This window comes from Podarcis raffonei, chromosome 13 (genome assembly GCF_027172205.1).
Source record: "Podarcis raffonei isolate rPodRaf1 chromosome 13, rPodRaf1.pri, whole genome shotgun sequence".
NCBI classification, from domain to species: Eukaryota; Metazoa; Chordata; class Lepidosauria; order Squamata; family Lacertidae; genus Podarcis; species Podarcis raffonei.
In genome coordinates, this window is record NC_070614.1 from 30,156,250 (window position 1) to 30,179,560 (window position 23,311).

General features: G+C 40.3%; 3 protein-coding genes across 3 annotated transcripts; 1 reads left to right on the forward strand and 2 right to left on the reverse strand.

The window, feature by feature from the left end:
* Positions 1–1,677: 1,677 nt before the first annotated feature.
* Positions 1,678–2,655, reverse strand: LOC128400396 (olfactory receptor 6B1-like). The gene has a single exon (XM_053362576.1). It carries the CDS (start codon positions 2,653–2,655, stop codon positions 1,678–1,680), a length of 978 nt encoding a protein of 325 aa, XP_053218551.1.
* Positions 2,656–10,153: 7,498 nt separating this feature from the next.
* LOC128399857 (olfactory receptor 6B1-like) lies at positions 10,154–11,134 on the reverse strand. Its single transcript, XM_053361660.1, has one exon. It carries the CDS (start codon positions 11,111–11,113, stop codon positions 10,154–10,156), a length of 960 nt encoding a protein of 319 aa, XP_053217635.1. The 5' UTR covers positions 11,114–11,134.
* Positions 11,135–17,989: 6,855 nt separating this feature from the next.
* Positions 17,990–18,913, forward strand: LOC128399856 (olfactory receptor 6Y1-like). The gene has a single exon (XM_053361659.1). It carries the CDS (start codon positions 17,990–17,992, stop codon positions 18,911–18,913), a length of 924 nt encoding a protein of 307 aa, XP_053217634.1.
* Positions 18,914–23,311: the final 4,398 nt, after the last annotated feature.

Genomic DNA, 23,311 nt, shown 5'->3' on the forward strand with positions numbered 1-23,311 from the left:
CAAGGAAACAAGCTGGGAGATGGCTCTCATGCAAGTGGAGGAAAGATCTGGCTGAATACAAGATGGTGTGAGCATATTACATTGATTCTGGCCCAACTGCACTGGCTGCTGATTAGTTTCTGGGCCGAATTCTAAGTGCTGGTTTTGACCTATAAACCTTAAATGGTTCAGGATTGCAATACCTCAAGGACCACCTCTCCCCTATGAACTGACCTGGACCCTATTACAGTCATCTGAGGCCCTTCTTCATGTGCCTACTCCATGAGAAGTCCAGAGGGGGGCAAGGCAAGAATGGGCCTTTTCTTTGGTGGTTACCAGTTTGTGGAATTTTGCATCAGAAAAATACTATATAAGCAGATAAAACCAACACCCAACACCCACTGACAGGAACAGTGAATTCATTTCTCCTTCAGCCTATTTTTGTTCCATGCCCATTTCAAATGTGCTCTACCATAGGTCTGTCCAGTCCTAGATTTTGTGGATGTTTTTTAAGTGTTTGTATGTACACATGCGCATGTGCACGCACACACACACACACACACACACACAGAGAGAGAGAGTTTGTACACACTTTCCTCTAAAGTATTTATTTTGTATACACCCTCCCACTAAAATACACATTTTTGTATGCTTTAAAAAACAAACAAACCTGAGACTGTATTTCTAAATTTAGAGAAGTACATAACTCACTTGATACATGTTTACAAGTCTGGGACTAGCACAAACCTCTTTGTTTTAAACTGCAGATTGAACAATTCCCCCCTCCATTTCTTTTCCTACTAGATCTGTCCATACCATGTTCAGAAATTACAGAAAGAGGCTTCTATTTAAGCCTCAGCAGGAGAAGAACACAGGGAAGTACATGCCCATAGCACAGTAGGAATCTACATAAAGGAGCTATGCTCATCCCTAACACAATAGAACTTCACCAAATATAAAATGAGTAATCACACAAGAAAGTTCCTGACATGATGCAAGTGACGACAACTAATTCTAGTTAATAATAATAAGAAAAAGTGGTTGGCTATGCTATTCAGTTCTGTAGATGGTGGGCAAAGGGTTACAATTTACCCTTTTCCCATCACATAAAAATGAACATGTATGTGTTCACTGTCATCAACTTTTGAATATTTATTTGCTTCTTATCAAAATAGAAATTGATTATTTAATCTTCACTAAAGAAAGGATATTTGGGCTTTCTGCCTCAGACATCAAAATAAACTGGGAGAAAAAATGCTATCTGAGAATGCTTTTTCACACATATCATACTCTCCAATGCAACATGGCCCCAAACTGGGACATCTCCTGGGTCTGCACTCCTGCTTCAGTCATGGACCACGAAAAATTATTATTTTCAGGCATAGCATCCCAAAATGCACATTTTGGAGCACTGTGTGAGGTCATGGACCTGAAAAACACACATTTTGGGGGCACTGTGTGAGATTGTGGTCTAGAAAAAATGTTGTTTGGCTGAGGGAGATCTTGACTCTAAATCGTGCAAGAGTATGGCGCCCAAAATGGCCACCATGCTCTTGTGGAGGAAATTGGGATGTCCAAGTTTTTCAGGGACAGTTGATGGGTATGACACTCTCTCCAGCATACTTCTTCCAGCAAATGAAAATTGAAAAGGTCCAAGGATATTTCTCAATGAGAAAATAAATAAATAAATAAATAAATCTATCTGTGCCATTCAGCATTAGTGAGGGGCACTGAGATTTTGGGGAGGGCACTTGTGCTACAGAAAGCTTTTCTTAAAGCTCCCTTGACCTCTTGATTTCTCAGACAGTAAATGAATGGGTTCAGCATTGGAGTGACAATGGTGTATATAACAGAAACCAATTTGTTTAGATCAAAAGGGTGGATCCTCTTTGGTCTTGCATACATGAAGAGAGTGGCTGAGAAGAAGATGGTGACCACAGTGAGGTGAGCAGCACAAGTAGAGAAGGCCTTCTTCCTGCCTTGGACAGTTGGGATACGCAAAATGGTACCAATGATACACACATAGGAAACTGTTGTAACTGAGAGTGGGACCAGCAGAATTATCAATGCCAAGACAAAGTCCACTATTTCAGCAACTGTCATATCTTCACATGCCATATTTAGCAAAGGTGAAATGTCACAGAAGAAGTGGTTGATGATGTTAGGGCCACAAAAGGGTAGGCGAGATATAAATACAACCTTCAGCATTGAGGCGAAGAAGCCAGTTAGCCACGAACCCACAGCTAACTGCAAGCAAAGGCGCTGGGTCATGATGGTTGGATAGCGCAGTGGATTGCAGATGGCCACATATCTATCATATGCCATTACAGCAAGAAGGATACACTCTGTACATATGAGAGAGCTGAAAAAGTAGAGCTGTGTCATGCATCCTTCAAATGAGATGGACTTGTCTTCCACCAGGCAGTTGACCAATAGTTTTGGGACAATAACACAGATGTACCACGTCTCCAGGAAGGAGAGGTTGCTGAGGAAGAAATACATAGGTTTGTTAAGCTGAGGGTTGATTTTGATCACAACAATGATAATTGTGTTCTCCAGGAGTGTCAGGATGTAGGCCACAAGGAATATCACAAACAAAAGCACTTGCAGTTCCATGGTGGTTGGAAATCCAAGTAGGATGAATTCCCGGACAATACTCTTATTCTTATGGTCCATGGATCTACAGCAATAGAAAAGAAAATAGGAAGGATGAGAGGGAAAACAGAAAAAAAATAGGCATGGTGCATCCTTATCACCTTGACACCCACAGAGCTCAACTGCCTTGTTTCACAATTTCTTTTACTCTGAAGCTTTGTAGCTCATTCTAGAGTCTTCCAAGATTGGTTACATTACAAAATTATTTGGAGATTCATCAGAAGAGCACTAAATTATGCTTCAGTTTTTAGCATTTTTGCCTTTAATTTCCTGGATAATTTTCAGAAAATATCCGTCTCATCTTGTTTAATTATTATGGACTAAATTGGTGTTTAGGGGTTGATGCTGTTAAATAGGTTGATTTGATTAATTTTGTTTCATGGTTAAGCTGGTCACATTGTTGACAGGGAGGTGCAGGAAAGGTCAAGGTTAGATAAGGTATCAGGTGAGCACCCCTGGGCACCTTTGACCATGAAGGGCATTTGCAAAGGCCAGTTGTTGTAGCTTGTGAGGCCCTTAAGCTGGATGTGAAGCATTCTTTTTTTTAAAAAAAAAATAGTTTTAATTTCATTTTAATACAGCACATACAAAAAGAAAATATGAAGATACACAGATATCCATCACCTAACAAGAAAGAAAGAAAGAAAGAAAGAAAGAAAGGAAGGAAGGAAGGAAGGAAGGAAGGAAGAAAGAAAGATACAAAACAACACCACCACCAATACATTGAATATTGCTCACAATACATTTAACATAAAAATGACTTTTTCCTATGAGAATGACTTCCCGTCTACTCCTTACTTCTATTTCTCATCTGTTATTCAGTATCATATTATAGCATATTTTGGCTTTAATGTTATTTATTCTATCCTAGGTTTTCCATCAGATTTAAAACTCCTACTGAAGTTACTCAAATGCTGCTACAGACTTCAAACTGTCATTACTATTTTTCAAATAAATTTTAAAGACTTCCCATTTTGTGGTAAATACTTCCTTTGATTTATTTTTTATTCTTTCTGATAACTGGTCTAATTCTGCATATTCGGTCATTTTTTGAATCCACTCTAGAAGGGACTTTATCACTTTTCCAATTTGTCACAATGAGTATTCTTGCTGCAACCGTAGCATAGAGAAAAAGTTCTTTTGCTTTTTTAGGGATATCCAAATCTGTGATTCCTAGTATGTAAGCTTCTGGTTTTTTGCTGAAAGATATTTTTAACATTTTTTCCAGTTCGGAATGGATATCCTTCCAGAACACCTTGATTTCTTTACATTGCCACCATATGTGATATAGATTACCTGGTTTTCCCTTATATCTCCAACAATTGCTTGGTACACTTTTATACATTTTGGGGAGCTTCCAAGGGGTTATATACCACCAATGTTGCATTTTAAGGAAGTTCTTTCTTAAAGCACAACAAGCTGTAAATTTCCAATCTGTTTTCCACAAATGCTCCCACTGTCACATGGTTATTGTGTATCCAAAGCCTTGCGCCCATTTAACCATGGCTGCAGTGACCTCCTGGATATGAAACATTCTTGAAGCTCACCTGCCACATTTGCACAGAGTTCTGAAGCCCAGGAGTGAGGAAGGAAGATTCCCCTACTGACCATAAGGTGTGTCCCAGTCTTTGGGGCCTAGCCTTCTTATGCCCCTTAGAATTGGCAGGGTTTGTCTCACCCAATGCTGAAGTTTGAATCCCATTCTTCTCATTTGCTCTATAGATATAGTTTAAATAAAATGTGGCCCTAGTCCAACCCATCACTTATATCTCACTTCATTTGAAATGCTTGTTCTGTGCTTGTACTTTCTTAATTTGAGATGGGCCATCAGCAGAAATCTTACATGCCACTTTTGAAGGAACCTTATATTTTATATTATATTTTAAACAAAGCCTGAGGTGCTTTCAGACAGCAGATTTTCAAAACCAGTGGACCTTTGAGCACATGTCAGTAGAAGAGTAACATCTCTTAGTGGTGTTAAGTTCTACTTCTGTTTTCATCCCACAATACTATGTGTCATGTGGAAGGCAGAGGACAGATTTAACTTTAAACCTGCAATCCTATACAAGGCTGTAGTCCCATTCATTGGAAGTAAGTCCCAATGAATTCAGTGGGACTTATTTCTGAGTAGATCAACATAGGATTGCACTGTCAGTATCCTATTTGCACATTATTTCTTGTAAATGTTTGTTGTTTCGTATTAAGTGAGTCTTAAAAGTTTCCAGTCACGGAAGCTTAAAATTAAAGTTGAATTTTACATTACAACATAAATTATGAAGCGGCTCACAAATATAATAGATAACTTAAAAATCACAGGAATGTCCTCTTGCATTTTGTGATGGCTATATCATCACCATCACCATCATCAGCATTTTATTTATACCCCACCTTTCCCTCTGATGGGACAGGCAGATTACATATAAAAACAATATCCACTAAAAATAGGGAAAAATCAAGTTAAAATATCAATTAAACATTGATAGCATTAATATATATATTTATATACATATAAAAAAATCTGTTTAACACATACCAGTAATTACACTAAAAACAGCACAGCACCTTACATGCAATAACACCTATAGAAACTATTCTCCCAAACTCTGTTCATTAATTTTGATTGCATTTTATGGCTACAAGTCTTCCACATGAGAATTTACCAAACCTTGATTATTATTATTTAATTCTATGAAAATGCATTCTTTTTTTTTTAAAAAAAAAATAATCACTCAAATTTGAACATGCCATACAGTTTGTCTGAGATTTGTGTTCATTAAAATATCCATCTTTCCACATTGTAAAATGTGGAACAAATAATGCATTTCCTGAAATCTAGAGGTATATTATAATTGTTGAAGAAACCATCTTCTTTCAGATATACAAAAGCTGAAACTAAGAAATGCGATGGAATGTGAAGTTCCTCACTTCCCACCTTACTGCATGAGTTTTTTCTCTATTATTACTTGCAGATAAACTTTCTGCTACATTTCAGTAACATAACTGTTTCTCCTTAGGAAGGAGATGGGAAGATTTTCAGAAGTGGAAGACAAGGGGGCTTTAATTTCTGCAGTGATATGAAAAGTTATATTTCAGGATATTAATTCCAGCAGAGAGAGACACTGATTCCTTTCCAGAGTTCTATAACTGAAAGATCAGCACACATCTCCTCCAAAAGAGTAGCAATCTTGCATCACATTTGAAAGCAGAGTTTGTACTATTTAGGAAATGTTTTCAAAAGCTTCACTGTGTATGCCAATATTCTTGTGCAGAGATTAATTACCTCACAGAATTGGGGCTAATTTATATGTGCATTTCCCATTTTAGCATTACTTTCCTCATCAACATCATTTAATGCATATAAAGTGGTTTACAAAGTATAAAAAACAATTGCACAGAGATTAAAATGTGAAATACATCTCCCCTTAAACATACTTCCTTCTTTAAGTGCTAATGCAGGACATTTTCTATTTTTAAAAACTAATGCAGGACATTTTCCATTTTTTAAAACAAACAAACAAACAAACAAACCAACCCTGAAATAAACAAAATAAGCCAGTTGCATCATTTACCTGATCTACATGTGAACTTCAGTGAATATTTCATCATATGCTGGATGGTATCTTTTTGGTTAAATTTTGAGCAAGTCCAATTTCTGTTTTTCTTTTAATTTAGAGCTTCTGTGAAGACAACTTGGAACTGTGTTGGATCAAAGAAAAGGCTAATCCAGCAAGAAGTTATGCTGAAAAATTTATGCAGCCTTACCAAAATCATCAGAATTCTCAGAAGAGCAATGCTGCTTGAACTGCCTTGGTGTATAAGTTATCCTGCTAACAAGGGATATCAAGGGAGCTAAATACTCAGGAACTGGCTCGTAGAATGCCTTCACAAATGCAACTGACAGGATAATAGCTCAGAGTTATACAGTAATTTATTATTTGACTTCTACACACCATGAAATGTGTAAACAAGATGTTATTGTAATTTATACTGTTCTGAAGCATGAATGTACTTTAAGAAATTCAAACCTGTGTCCATTCACATGGTCAAAACTGTAAATTAAGGATTCAAGATTTTTATTCTTGATCTACAGCTCTTATTTATATAAGTTCATAAACTCAAGGTATTTTCAGCATGTAGCCTTGTTCCCTACATCCAGGGGGTGCTGGCTCCCGGGGACCAAGTGCTCCTCGCCTATATTTTTGGGGTAAGGGCCGTGGCTGCCAGATGTCCTAAAAGCACAGAGCCGAAGTGTGGAGCCGAGTGCAGCATGTCCCCAGTGGCTGGCTCCTCCTTCTCCTGCCATGGAGGAGAAGAAGGGTTGAAGCAGCCTCCTGTCAGTGCTAGTGTCAAGAAGAGGCAGAGGAGGAGCTGGCCATTGATTTGCAGGACTGCCGCATTCGACTCCACCTCCTGACATCCTGACGTCACACGCATGATGTCAGGCTGTCACGTCATGTGCCTGACATTGCACGCCCCCCCATCACCCTTATAAGCTGGTGCCTCTGCCAACATCATGGCACTTTTGATTCACTGGTGGCTGGATTCTTCATGTATCAGCCACATACTTTGTATGTGATGCTCATAAAAGATGAAGAAGGAATGTAGCAAACATGAAAAAGTGCAGAACTTTTCTAATCAATCAATTAGAAAAGTCTAATCACTTTTCTAATCATATACCTCTGAGAAAACTGGCAGGGTATATGGGATGGAAATACAAATCCCCAAACAACGTGGCTGTCAAAATGTTATGGTCATAGATGGGACCAGAACTGTTTGGTGTGTCACCTTTGTCCAGAGAGCGAGTAGAAATGAAAGTAAACATATAGGGTGATTAGATGAAGCACAAACACAGTGGTAGCACATAAAGTTAATGGAGTCAATACCATAATAGGCAAACTGTAGCGCAAGCTCCGTTTCTCCAAAATGATGTCTACTTCTCTATCCCACAACTTGTTTATGCCCCCTGTTTTCCTGGTGTCCTAAGTTTAAAAAAAAGGTACAGAATTTCTCTCTCACACACATATAACTTTCAACAGTTGTACCACCTATGGTTTCTGGTTGTTCCACCAATAAGTATGTTACAGCCAATGACTTAAGACAGGGCCTTTCATGTTTTTATCCTGCATTTTTATACTGTGAACTGCCCTGAGATCTTCAGATAAAGGGTGGTATATAAATTTAATATAAAAATAAATAATAAATAATAATTTCTGTGGTGACACCATGGCTAAGGAACTCCCTCCTGTGATAAATTTGACTTGAGTTTTGGACATCTCTTTTCACCACATTTTTTGAAGGCAGTTAATCCATGTTGCCTATTTGGAAACAGGGAGTGCCCTCTGCTATTGGTTTGGTACAGATTTTAATTGTGGTTTTAATAAGCTATATTGTACTTTATAATTTTAATTATTCATCCTATGTCTATCTTGTGGGTATTTATGATGATGGGCGGCATGTACATTTTTTTTGAATTAATTAATTAATTAAAGAGCTAGCCCTTGCTGGGGAAACCCTCTCTCCTATACTTGCTTTTGATCCTGTGGGGAGCCGTTGTTTACAGCCATCTATCTGGCTATGCCTCATTCTGAGTCTCATGGCCACTGGACTCCATGCTTGCTCCTGCTAGGATACTTGTAATGTTACCAGAGTTTCTTTGCCACCATGAATAGGGGAGGGACGGAATACACACTGTGGTGGGAAGCTTTTCCTTTCTCACAAAGTACAGTAAGGAACCACACTATCAATACCTTGTTATAACAACCTCTCAGTCTTCTCAGTGAAGAAGTTACATTAAGTACCACACCTCGTGCCTTGTCTTATACACAGATAGCGAAGGGGGGGGCCAAGTGGGGCAAGTGATTGCTTGTAGCCGTGAGCAGGAGCTTGTCAGCGATTAGTGGCTGCTACAAGGGCTGCCTTGGATTGGCTGCTGCTGTGCTAATTGAGTGGGTGATTGGTTGCTTCAGCAAAGGCTGTAGTGCATTGGCTATTGCTGTGGCAGTTGTGCTGCAGTTCGTTGATGCAATCAATTGGCAACAGCCTGCATTTAGTGATTTTCGGCATTACCCCCCCCCCCCAAAAAAGCTCAACAAAAAAAGCTCAACTCCAGGCAAGCCTTCCCCAAAAAAGATCTGGACAACTCTGAACTATTTCCCCCCATTTTCTTAAATTAGACTCCACATGTTATATGTGTGTTATACATGGGAAAAATATAGGACTATGTTTGAACATTGAACGTGTGTGTCTAAAGTTGATGAATAGAAAAAACACCATTAGATATACTGCTAGATAAGCTTTTTAATATTTGTAATTGTTAAAAAAAATGTTTTAAAAGAAAACTATCATCACCATCATCATCATCATCTTACCTTTTCCCAGTCTAGGACTCAATATGACTTATACATATGAAAACAGCACAGATAAAATACAGAAGTTTAAAAACAGATGAATATTAATGACAAATACTAAAGCACTTTAAAACTTTTTTTAAAAAAAATCATCATTTCAGATTTGAAAATTAAGTGCCATCAAATGAACTCATTGAAGCATATTCCTACACTTAACATTTGAAAACAATGATACATCACTTCAAGGAAAACAACCAAGTGAATGATATTTATAAATTGAAATTTCTTAGTTTCCCTCCCCTTTTAATATACACATTTTAACATTAGTGAATATTATTAGTGATTATCCAGCATAATTTCAGAATTAAGCTTGAAATTGTCACATATCAGATTAAAATTTGTTATTCCATACATATAGACGATATCATCACTACCACTGCCACCACCACAATTATTTCAAGTGTATAACCTGCCCTTCCTACCCAAAGTGAGTCCAGGGCAACTAACAAACAAAACCATATATTTTTTTTCCTAAAAAAATTAAAATAGCATTCTATATAGCAGACAATAGTAGCAGTGTAAAACATTCATAAAACTATGTTTCAAACTCTGGACAATTAAAAACTTAATTTAAACAAAATTAGAAACAAAAGAAAATGTGCAAGTATAATACATTAAGTTGAATTTGCTTTAAAATGTACATTTTCTGTCTTGTTCCCAATTATGGTAAGAGATAAAAAGGAGATTTTTTTTAATTCAAAAAAATCATTTCAAAGCTAAGTTAAGTAGTCAGTTTCAAAGAGTTTTGACATGATTTCAGATATGAGCTAAGATTTCTTAGAAAATTTTAAGCAGAAGTCACTTTTTTAAAAAACGAATTCCATATAAAATTGTGTGCTTCCACATATTTGTTCATTCTTTGACAGCAGTCACTATTTCCCTGTGCACATTTCCATCAGCCCTCTGGCTCCAAACCAAATTTACTAGTGTATGAATTGGATAACATATGCTTCTGACCATGAAGCATTTTGAATCACTGTGAGCAAGTGTTCACATGAGAGAGATTATTATAAAGAAGAGGATCAAAGGGTTTGAAGGGAGGTCTGATCTGTATTTGTGAGTCATTTCTTATATTTGAGAATATAAGGGATTCTTCTCTGTCTGGTGTGAGTCTAATGGTCACTAGTGGTAATCGCAGATTCATCATTCCTGCTACAAAATATCTTTCTCATGGCTTCCTTCACATCTTGATTCCTGAGGCAGTAAATGCATGGATTCAACATGGGGGTGACAATAGTGTATACAATGGACACGAGCTTATTGAGATTAAAAGAATGGATTCTTCTTGGTCGGGCATACATGAAGAGAGTGGCTGAGTAGAAAATAATAACCACAGTGAGGTGTGAGGCACAGGTGGAAAAGGCTTTTCTTTTCCCCTTGGCTGTGGGGATACGCAAAATGGTGCCTATTATGCACACATAGGAGCCAATAGTGACAGACAGTGGGATTATGAGGATAAGAAGGGCAAATACAAAGTCCACCATCTCAGCCACAGTTCGGTCTGTGCAGGAGAGGTTCAGCAAAGGTGAGATGTCACAGAAGAAATGGTTGATGATGTTGGGTCCACAGAAACTCAAGCGGGAAATGAAGAAGACTTTCAGCATTGAGATTAGGAACCCAGCAAGCCAAGATCCCACAGCTAACTGCAAACAGAGCCGGGAATTCATAATGACTGGGTAGCGCAGTGGGTTGCAGATGGCGATGTAGCGATCATAAGCCATGACAGCCAAAAGGACACACTCGGTGCAGACTAGGGATATGAAAAAGTAGAGCTGGGCCATGCAGCCTTCAAAGGAAATGCTTTTGTTCTTTGCTAGGAAGTTAACCAGAAGCTTGGGAACAGTCACAGAAATGTACCAGGTCTCCAGGAAAGACAGGTGGCTAAGGAAAAAGTACATAGGTTTTTGGAGATGGCTGTTTGTCCTGATCAGAGTGATGATCACAATGTTCTCGAGGAGGGTCAGGATGTAAATAACAAGGAATATTACAAAGAGCAGTATTTGAAATTCTATGGCAGTAGGGAAACCAAGGAGAATAAACTCCTGGACTCTGGTCTGGTTTTCCAGCTTCATGCCTGATCTAATGACCTGAAGAACAAGGAGTAAACAAAAGCATGCTAAGATGTGGATGGTGATTATGCTAGCAAAACAACACATCATTTTAATGTATATAAAAATACAAGGCAGAATACATGAAAGAACACTACAAACCACATTGTGATGACATACCTCACAACAAATACAGAGGCAAAAGTTGAACGTACTTCTGCTCTTTCCCTCCACATCCTCTTACCAAATGTGGTTCCACAGGCTAAGAGGGGATTTAAACCTGCTTTTGGAAGTGGATTCAGGGGGCTGCAGATGAGGGATGGTGGGAATTTGAGTCTGATGACATTTCCCGCAACAACAACATGAGAATGGGTCATCACAGATCCATTGGAAGGGTCACCACAACTGAATGGTAGAACATCTGCTTTGCTTGGATAAAGTCCCAGTGAAACTTTGGAGAACTGCTGCCAGTGGAAATGTAGAAAATACTGAGCTAGATGAACCAGTGGTCTGAATCAGCTTCCTCTGTTCCTATTACCACCAACATAATATATATAACCTTCATCAAGTTTATCTAATAGAAATCAAGCATACAATATAGAGGAAACAATTCATGTAAGAAGCCTGCATTCTATTATCATAACCACTGGGTTGGTTCACGCATAAATGATTGCCATATATAGTATCAGGTGTTGATTTGCATGGTATGTGACAAAGTCATGCCAGATCAAATTCCACAGCCAGAACTATTCTATCAAATCACATTACCTCAAACACCATGATTCCACAGCCAGTTCACACATTCAACTACCATGTCAGCAAGTGTAGAGTAATTAAGCATGTGCAAACCAGCCCAATGGTGGACATGAGAAATGTATGCAACCATTGCACCAAGTACAGTGAAACAATGTTTATGCCAAGTTGTGCATACTTTACTTTTAGATCACACTACACTTTTAGTTTACTGTTTGATCTCAGGATCAAATCAAGTGTTTAGGCAGCATGGCATTTTCATAGTTATGGGCATGATCTGGTATAATAAGCAATAGTTCTGTTGAGTTTAGAGTGCACATACTTCAGTGCCTGTGCTTGGATGGATTTTGCTCCACATTTTCTTTTGCATGAGACTGGCAATGAGGTGCATCTCACTTGCTTAGTTACGGTATTTGACATTTAACATTGCAAGCCTAACAATATCTACTTGGGCTTACTCCCAAGTAAGTGGGGCTAGGATTGCAGCTGTATCCAATTAAGTTGTTCTGTTAGCATAAGTCGGGGTGCCCAAACTTTTTTCAAAGAGGGCCAGATTTGATGAAGTGAACATGTGTGAGGGCCAACCAAAGTTGCTGAGCCTGGCATAAGTACTTCTGGATGCAGTGAGAGGCAAGTGGAAGTCCTTGTGCTAAAGGGATAACTTAATTAATAAAGGGATAACTTAATTGAAACAAAACAAGGCATGCTTGTATCCAAAATATAATGAAAGGGCTTCAAACTGAACAGAAATTGAGCTTTGCTTCCTTTTATATGTTGGAAATGTGTAAGCGTTATCAATTTGACTAGAAATACTGCCTCAAATGAAATAAAATAAGCATATCAATTGAGTGGAAGGTGAGCCTGCACACTCCTGTAAACCAGGAGTAGGGAAACTCCACCCCTCCAGATGTTTCTGGACTACAGACCCCACCATCCCTGACCATTAGCCATGTTGGCTGGGGCTGATGGGATGTGGAGTCCAATGACATCTAGAAGGCCACAGGTTTCTCAGCACAATATAAATAAAGAAAAATATAAATAAGCACATGCCACACAAAAAATAACATTTGTCTAGGCTTCACAAACAAACTATGTCAAATTTAGGAAATAAAAGTTTGTACTCACAACATGCAGTGGACAAGAATGTCTGGAATTTCTGATGGAGTATTTGAATGGAGCTTCCACTATAGTGCTTTCTTAAGGGTGGTGAGAGAGAGAAAAAATACAGGATATAAGGTAGAGCAAACAAGTAGAAGTTTGGAATATAACATACAAACATGAACAGGCTTCAGCTACAAACTATCAAAACCTCTGGTCTGTTGTTTGCCCTGCCCTTTATTCTTTCAGTAACATAGAACGTTTAATTCTGCTCAGTCCAGTAACACTGGGAGGATTTTCACCTGCTTGGAATTGGCCGAGCTCTGTCATAGCTTAGTATATTCATGTAAACAGCACCTGAAGTCTCATCAGAACCTTGTCCCTCAGAGCTTCTTAACTTGGTAGAACCCCTGTCTATTACTCCCCTCCCCATAATCTAAATTAGACGTTAACAATGGGAAAAGTGCGAGAGGAAGAATAAACTCCCTTGGATGTTGTAATCAAAAGCTCTGAAGCACCCTTTCCAGTGAGACAAAGTAAACTCTATTTTAGAGCTCACCTACTTGGGACTAACAGTTTGTAAGAAAGCAAATAGACACAAGTACCACTTAATGGAATTGATGTCTATTGATTTAGTACTTTATGTTTCAATTTCCATATTGTGTTAACTGAATATTAGTTTAGGGTTTGCTATGAGCGGAAGGATTTGGATCCTGAAATGTGAGGTATAAATGACTAAAATGAATGAATGACTATTATGAGTCATGTTAAACGCATTGGCTTCAGTATAAATGAAATGTATATACCTAGTGAAATTTTCTTGAATATTCAGAAGTAGGTCACCTTGTTGGCAGTTGCTTCTGCTTTATGATGGCTTAAATTGCATGGATTCTATTAATCTATTCCAGTGAACAGGCAAATCTAGGACTTGGGTTCAGCAGTTTGACTCCAAGATAGTGATGAAGTCGGAAAAATCATAGGATACGATACGATACCATATCAATACTACCTAAGTAATGGACTTGTTAAGGGGTTGTTCCTTAACAGCTATAATTTCGTGATATTTTGGAGCATGGATAGGCAAACAAGACCTGGGGGCCAAATCCAGGCCAATCGTCTTCTAAATCCGGCCCGCGGGTGGTCCGGGAATCAGTGTGTTTTTACATGAATAGAATGTGTGCTTTTATTTAAAATGCATCTCTGGTTTATTTGTGGGGAATAGGAATTTGTTCATTTCCCTCCCCCCCAAAAAAAAATAGTCCGGCCCCCCAGAAGGTCTGAGGGACAGTGGACCGGCCCCCTGCTGAAAAAGTTTGCTGATCCCTAGAGTTTGAGTAAACACAGAAAGCTCAACATGTTAAACTTAACATTTTGTTTTGTTTATTGAATTTGATTAGGTTTTGAGAAGGCTAGGCCCACAACTCTCTCATCAGGAAAGCTTAAAATTGAAAATGAGAAATTGGAGAAAAGAAAGGAAGCCTTCCATTGGCCACAATGGGGGAGAGGGGAATTACTATGCCATGCCAGGTCTGGCATAGTTTGAGACCTGAACTGAAGGGGGATGGCAGGGTTTATGGCTCTAAAGATCCTTGGGTAATGATGATTGACTATAATAACCATGATTAATGGGGGGGAGGGGGGATTGAAATAATAATTTTAAAATTTGAACTTTTAAAACTTGGGTGTACTATCATTGTGGAAGACCCTATTCTGGGCACCTCTCTGCCCAGAAGATTTGGAGAAAGCAGGGATGGAGCATTTTTGGTGATGCCATCCCATTTCCTGAACTCTCTTTATGTATCTATTCACCCCACAGGTGTAGCTGGGGGGGTAGGGTGGACCGGGGGCTATCACCCTGGGCACAGTTTTGTGGGTGGCACAGGGCATTGTGAGCTGTTCTTCTCAGCCTCCCTCTGGCTGTGAGGAGCAGGGAAAGCTGGAAGGTGCCAGAGAAGGACACAGCAGCTCACGGTGTCCTGTGAACCCAGCGCTATTTTTGCAAATCTCAGAAAATGACACTGGGCTTGCAGGGTGCCATGAATGTGCCCCTCAAAACTGGCCGGCCAGTGGGCCATTCCCTAGACAATTAGCTCCCTCTCTAGGCTCAGGCACCTCTTAGTGTCCTTAAGTCAATTTGCCCATGCCACAGGACCAGCACTTGCAGCTAAAGGCAAAAAAAAAGTGGCATGTCCCCCACCCTACAACCATCTCCTTAGTCTCTTGAATCTGTTCAGCCACCCTTCTGTGGTCATCAGGCTTGGAGGAAGTGGGGAACATTAAGTGCAGCTTATTGAAGCTAAATCCTGCCCCCCACCTAAAAACCCTCCCTTCTCCTTCAGTGTGCACTCCCTGCCCCCCAGGTGCAGCTTTCAGTCTTGCAGACTCTTAACACAAGTGTAGAACCTAAGATGGCAGTTGGGATGGCAGCTGGGAAAGAATCAATTTTAAGAGGGAAACATGATTATCTTGCAAAACTGAGGAAAGCCATTTTCAGCCTGAGATGCATGTTTGTTTATTTATTTATTTTATATACCAATTAATTGCCAAAGTCTCTAAGTAGTGTTCCCGATAGGCTGCCTTCTATGGGGTTGTATACAAATTGTGGACGAGGCAGAAGTGGGTGTGGCCACACAGAGACCACTCTTCATCCAGGCAAGCAAGAAGTCTTATCACAGCTCAAGGGATGGTCATAGTTCTGAAGGCCAAGTGGAGATGATTGAAGGGCTTGAGGTTCCCCACTACAATGGCAGAAGAAATATTGGGGGTGGGGAGGTAACCTGAAACCAACTGCTGGGGCTCAGGCTGAATACAAGCCTCATTGGACATGAGTCAGTAGCTGATGAGGATCAAGCTGAGGAGCATGGAATGCTGAATTAAAACAAACACTGCTCACTGCCAGTTTCAAAAGAAGCTGCCAATAACCTGATTGCTCTGACTTGATGTATGATGTCCCCTTTAAACAACTGAGTTTTATTTTATGAATGTGTTTTATTCTTTTTTAGATGTGGAAAAACTGAGAACTCTGCAGTCTTAAAAATCCACCATTTTTATAAAGTTGTCAATATCTTAGATTATTTTTATTTAGACAATGCATTTTTATGATATGTTCTTGTGTTAAATCAGTGCTATCTTTTCTATGGTCTAGTTGTATCCCCCCCCCTTATAGCTGTGATCTCTAAACTCAGTTATAAATTACAAGGAAGGAAGAAAAAGGAAAGAATATGACTGGAATGAGGGAATGGTGGGGAGATATCTTCTGAGGCTACTACCCTTGGGAGGGAACTGCTGATTTTCAGGCCTAGTCCCAAGGTGGGACATGCACATGGCCACAGTGGAAGACATCTATTTAATAGAAGTTCTTTGTATGCAGCTGCATATGAACACGGAGGCAAAAAACCTACCTGGACACATAATAGGTGAATTGCATTCTTTACTTCTACAGATCTGTGCATAATGTTTTGATTGGTTATTAAATATAAGCTACAGGAAACTTATACCTGCATATGCATATATTAAGATAGTTCAGGCACAGATAGGCTAGAGAAGCTAAACACAGTAAATGCATTTGCTTAGTATTTTTATGCCCATGCAAATAATGTCTGCTGATGTCGATGCAGTTTAGCTGGTATAGTGTAGTGTAAGAATGGGCAACCCAACCCATGACCTTTCAGATATTGTTGGGTTCTAACTCCCATCAGTCCCAGTCAGCATGGCCAGTCCTCAGAAATGACAGTGATTGTTGTTAAGCAAAATCCTGAATATCCACAGATGCATAGTACTTGGTGTACACATTTGGAACAAGGCCAAGTAATAATAACTCGGGAATCTGGGGAGAAATTTGGATGAGATTTATTTTTAAAGCATACTAACTGGTTGTGGGCAACAACAACAAAGCACATTTTTTTCCTCTGAAATTCTCATTGGTTCTATAGTAAACTGTGATGGGGCTTTACTAAAAACTGATTTATGAATGCAATGGAGCCAGTTCCAACTTGTTTCAAATACTTTGCACTCAGAGACAGACTTACTTGAGAGAAAATCCTGTTGGTTTCAACATAATTTATTCCAAAAGAAAGGTAACTTTCAGATGACCTGTTTATTAAGCATTCATCCCCTTCTCCCCACCACAAAATTTGCATGGAGTTTTGATTGCATCAGCAATTTGCTGAGCATTCATTCTGATTTGTTTGTGGGGATGCTATGCCACATTGCCTCAAACAAGTCTTACTCCACTATTCTGAGTGCATTTTCCCGCTGCTTTCTTTATTGCAACAAGTCAGATCTTGGAGGCTAGAAGGCTTGTTGTGCAGCAGTGCAACAGCATATCCACTTCAGTTGTACAACCTGAGTATGTTGGTTTGTCACTGAATGCCAACCCAAAACAGCAACAGGCTGTAAGTGCCCTAAGTTTTGCACTATTAGGCTGCAATCCAAACCCCCCCACACATACATATATCAAACTAGTACAGTGTGGGAGCCAGTGTGGTATATCAGGGACTAGGCTTTGGGAAACCAGGTTTCATATCCCACCTTGGGCATGAAGTGCATTGGGTGATGTTCAGCCATGACCTGCCTCTCAGCCTTACCTTCCTCACAGTCCTTCAAAGTGATGCAGAAATGTGGAGAATTAAAGTGGAGTGGGTGGGAGAACAGATGGGGAAATTTAAATTGAGAGATTTATCTACTGCCACTTCCCAGTATAAGTAATAAATAAATACACAGCAGAATTATTTACCAGCTTTTATTACTTTTTTGTTTTTAATCAAAATGGGTTATATGCATGAAATGTTTAAATTCATTTTTAAATATTATTGAAATCATCATTTTTCCCCAGGGGTACTCAAGGGTACGCAGTACTGACAACTCTTTTATTGTTAAAAAGTGTGGCACTTACTGTAACAACTTCATGGTGAGTACTGGCACCTATTTTTCTAGAAAAAAAGCACTGGTCATCATTTATTATGTATTTTTAAGGTGCAAAAAGGGGAGTTAATAGATGCTGTATGACATCTCTTCCTTCTTGTTCTTGCAAGTACCCTGCATTCAAGAATGGAAGAAACCAACCAGACAAATGTCGCCTATTTCATCCTTCTGGGATTTCCCAGTGCTGCAGAGCTTCAGATTCTCCTTTTTGTCCTGTTCATACTTAGCTACCTGCTGACCCTACTGGAAAATCTCATCATCATCATAGTTGTTCGGCTGAACAACAGCCTTCACAAGCCCATGTACTACTTTCTGTGCAACCTCTCTTTCCTTGAATTCTGGTATGTCACAATCATTGTCCCTAAGATGCTGGCAGATTTCCTCACACAAGACAAGCGTATCTCCTTCCAAGGCTGCCTGACACAACTGTATTTCTTTGTCACATTTGTGTGCACTGAATACATCCTTCTGGCTGTTATGGCTTATGACCGGTATGTGGCCATCTGCTACCCACTGCGGTATCCAGCTATCATGAGTAATAGTTTATGTGCTCGGCTCTCAGCAGGATGCTGGACATGCGGCTTAATTACCTCTGCAATCAAGCTTAGCTTCATCGGTCGGCTGAAATACTGTGGCACTGACAAGATCAACCACTATTTCTGTGACATTTCACCTCTCTTGAATGTATCCTGCACAGATTCTTCCATGGCTGAGCTGGTAGATTTTATCCTAGCTCTTATGGTTATCATGGTCCCACTCTGTGTTGTTGTGCTGTCCTACATCTATATCATCTCAACGGTGTTGAAGATCCCTTCAGCTCAAGGCAGAAAGAAAGCTTTCTCCACCTGCAGTTCCCATCTCACCGTTGTGGTGCTGTTCTACTCTACCACACTCTTCACCTATGCACGGCCCAAAGCGATGTATGCCTACAACTCCAACAAAGTGGTGTCGGTGCTGTACACTGTAGTAGTGCCCCTTCTGAACCCTCTAATATATTGCCTCAGGAATAAGGAAGTAAAAGATGCACTGAGGAAGACTCTATCAGTTTAAGGAACTGATGAAGTTGGGAGTTGGAATACTGGACACCATAAACTGTTGGATAGTGGAAAACAAAAGAAGGCTGCAGTCCTATACCCATCTAGTGGATTTCTTTTTAATCTACTGAACACAGTAGGACTTACAAGTAGAAATGTATGGATTGCATCATAATACCTTATGTGGGTGTTCAGCCTGATCACATAAGGACTAAATGTGTATGTGGGACATAGGAATACATCACAACCCTTAACCCCTGAATACTAGGCATGTTGTTGTACCCAGTCTTTCTGTGTTGGCTGGAAAGGTATGAAGGTTGCCCTAAGCATAATCAGCTGAATTCACTTTTAAGCCTCTTTACAACTGGAAATTGTAGTGAGGAGGTTGCTAAGAAAATTCAGCTGAACATATTTAGAAGCATTGTTAAGATCTTTAAAAGTCAGGGGTAAAGGCGGTACACCTGGCAGTGCAAGGGAAATGGGGACAGGTGTGATGAACATGATCTGGCCCCCTGCATGCACTTTGCCTTTGCACGATCAGGGTGAATGCCTGAACACTGCTCCAGAGTTTTTGAATTTGAGTTACATACTTCTTATAGCTGAGAAATGTAATTAAATGAACATGCTTGAAATAAAATGGCAAAATCAGCAATGCTGGATATATTCTGCACCTCCCTGAAACACAAATCCCAGCAATTGTGGTATGTCGACAAAAAAAGAAACAGTGAGTTTTAGCTAAGCAAGTTTTACCTATGTTAACCATGTCCATTAATTTCAATGGGTCTACTCTGAGTATCAACAAGCACAGGATTCAGTCCATGTTTTCCCCTTTTGGTAATCTGACACACCTGAGATGTATATTTTTTAGAACCTTTGGAAGTTGTTTTAAGCTGTTTTTAACAATGTGTTTTAATTGTTGCAATCTGCCTTGTGATCTCAGGTTGATGGGTTAATAATAATAATAATAATAATAATAATAATAATAATAATAATGCTATTGTCCATCTTATTTCCAGTGAATAAATTTTTGACGTTCATTTATGTGTTTATTTATTTAATAGATGGGGGGATGCTCACAAGAGTTAAAATCAAGTCAGTAAAATCTTCTGTGCAATGTAGAGTGAAAGAAAAATATATTAGGGACATAGCAAGCTGCCTTATACTAAGTTAGAGCACCAGTACATCTAGCTCATATTGTCAATATTTATTATTATTATTATTATTATTATTATTATTATTATTATTAATTATTACGCCACCAATCCTTCTGGGTTTCCCCAGCTACTCTGGGCGGCTTTCAGCAAAAGTTTAAAAGTACATTAAAACATCAATCATTAAAAACTTCCCTAAACAGTGCTGCCTTCAGATGTCTTCTAAACGTCAGGTAGTTGTTTATTTCTTTGACATTTGATTGGAAGGTGTTCCACAGGGCGGGCACCACTACTGAGAAGGCCCTCTGCCTGGTTTCCTGTAACTTTTCTTCTTGCAGTGAGGGAACCGCCAGAAGGCCCTCGGCACTGGACGTCAGTGTCTGGGCATAATGATGGGGGTGGAGACGCTACTTCAGGTATATTGGGGCAAAGCCATTTAGGGCTTTAAAGGTCATCACCAACACTTTGAATTGTGCTCAGAAACATACTGGGAGCCAATGTAGATCTTTCAAGACCAGTGTTATTTGGTCTCGATGGTGCTTCCAGTTACCAGTCTAGCTGACACATTCTGGATTAGTTGTAGTTTCCGGGTCGCCTTCAAAGGTAGTCCCACATAGAGTGCATTGCAGTAGTCCAAGTGGGAGATAACCAAAGCATGCACCACTCTGGCGAGGCAGTCTGAGGGCAGGTAGGATCTCAGCCTGCATATCAGATGGAGCTGGTAGACAGCTGCCCTGGACACAGAATTGACCTGCACCTCCATGGACAGCTGTGAGTCCAAAATTACTCCCAGGCTGCACACCTGCTCCTTCAGGGGCACAGTAGCCCCATTCAGGACCAGGGAGCAGAACTAGGAAACAGCTTTCACCTTTGTCCTTAGACTGCCGGAGATTATCGACCAGTGCAACCAAGGCAGTTTCAGTCCCATGATGGGGCCTGAATCCTGATTGGAGGGGATCCAAATGGTCCACATCCTCCAGGCATGCTTGGAGTTGTTCAGCAACCACCCGCTCATTCACCTTGCCCAAGAGTGGAAGATTTGAGACTGGGCGATAGCCATATTGGCTGGGTCTAAGGATGATTTTTTAAGAAGCAGTTTAATGACTGCCTCTTTCAGGGGGTCTGGGAAGGCTCCCTCACAAAGCGAAGCATTCACCACCCCACAGAGTCCATCGCCCAGCCCTTCCCAGCTCACTTTTATCGGCCAGGATGGGCAAGGGTCAAGGAGACAGGTGGTTGGTTTTAAGAGAGTCTGTGTACTGGTCCAGTAAACGCTTCCACTGCGCCACCAGCAACAGTTCTCTTTGCAGAGCTTTAATTAAGTCCAGTGCAGAGATTCTTGTTGCAGTACAAGCTTCAAAGTCTCAGCAGCAAAGAAATAACGACACAGGGAAGCCTGTCTTTCCAAAGACAGGTTTATTGCAGAAAGATAACAGAAACACCTCCGGAGCTTTCAGACATTTTTGCTTCACGCCCCCACAGGCAGAGAAAACAAACACTCTTTATATACTGAGCAACTTAACAACTTAACAAGCTTGACTACTTAAAGTCACATGACATTGCTAACTTGCCAGCGTCTTAGGTTTCACACCCTAACAGGTTTCACTCATCCAACAGCCTGTCCACATCCTTGGAGGTAGCAGATTGGAATTGATTCCATGCAACTCGACTAGACAGGACTCTAGCACTCTCCCACCCCAGCCCTGCTCCCACAGTGGAGTCTACCTCTTTCTGAATCTGAGCATCTTTATCTGCCAAAAACTTCACAAAATCTTTTCAGGAGAGCTTGGGGTCTTTACCAGGCCCTGATGGCAAAGGTGGTTCCATTAAATTGCGAACCACCTGAAAGAGTCTCCTGCTGCTATTTTCTGCAGATGCAATAGAGGCAGTGACGATAGTCATCTTCATCATCACTATCACCACTCGGTAGGCTCAGCGCTGAAATCTAACCTGTTTCCGGTCCGATTCAGAATGAGTTTTCCGCCACCAGCGCTCTAGTCTCAGCTTTGTTTCATCGCCCTCAGCTCCAGGGAAAACCACGGGGCTGTCCGGGCTCCATGCAATTGGAGAGGGAGCTTTGGAGCCAGACAGTCAATAGCCCTGGTTAACTCCGTATTACAGCGGTCCACCAGGGAATCAGCTGAAAGGCCATCAACATGGGATAAACCATCCCCTACCACTCTCTGGAAACCATTTGGATCCATTAAGTGGTGGGGGCGAACCATCTGAATTGGTCTCACCTCCCTGGCAAGGGGAAGTGTTGTGGAGAAGTCCAGTTGCACCAGGACATGATCTGACCATGGCACTTCTTTAGTTTTGCTTTTACTTAGTGTCAGATCACCAACATCCATGGAAGTGAGCACCAGGTTTAAGGCATGTCCGCGACTATGAGTTAGGCCAAATTTATTCAGGGATAGCCCCATGGAGGCCATGCTTTCCACAAAGTCCTGAGCAGCCCCTTGTAAGGTCATGTTGGCATGGATGTTAACATCCCCTAGGACAGCCTTTCTCAACTTGTGGGTCCCCAGATGTTGTTGAATTACAACTCCCCTAGCTAGCAAGGCCAGAGCTCAGGGATTATGGGAGTTGTAGTCCAACAACATCTGGGGACCCACAGGTTGAGAACCTCTGCCCTAGGACAACCAAACGAAGCATCTCCAGGAGAACACCCGCCACAACCTGAAGCAGCTCAGACAGGGAATCCTTGGTGCAGTGGAGAGGTCGGTACACCAAAAGGAATCCTGTACTGCCCCTATTATTGCCCAACTTACAGAACATGCACTCAGATAACTGGGTCTTCCCAATAGGATGCCCAGAGGCAGGGATAGTCTTCAAACAAAGTGAGTTCATGGCAAAGAACATCAAATGAACTTTAATTGAACTTTAATAGTGACAGCTGGAAGTGCCCTAATTGCATATTTCCATGCGCCATATCTTTGAAAAAAACTTTACAAGCTTTCCTGGAAACCCAAAAAATGTTGTTGCCTATGTTTAGTAAATGTCATTTGCCTTTTCCCCAGTGATCTAATACAGCATCTTAGACTAGTACAGGATAAAAGTGTTTGACACTATATACTATCTACTCCACCAGGAAAAACTTTGCATTCATCTGTAACGCAGAATGCAGACTGTTGGTGAAAACAGTCAAGTCTTGCCAATCAGAAAACATTTTTTTGCCAGTGCAGACTTAATTTTGGCACAATGATTTATTTCCAATCTATCCTCCAAAAAGGAAAAGGGTTTCTCATTTTTCAACTGTTGCC

Bases quoted from the DNA above. Each gene is read 5' to 3' on its own strand.
- LOC128400396 (XM_053362576.1), bottom strand. From the start codon at position 2,655: ATGGACCATAAGAATAAGAGTATTGTCCGGGAATTCATCCTACTTGGA.
- LOC128399856 (XM_053361659.1), top strand. From the start codon at position 17,990: ATGGAAGAAACCAACCAGACAAATGTCGCCTATTTCATCCTTCTGGGA.
- LOC128399857 (XM_053361660.1), bottom strand. From the start codon at position 11,113: ATGAAGCTGGAAAACCAGACCAGAGTCCAGGAGTTTATTCTCCTTGGT.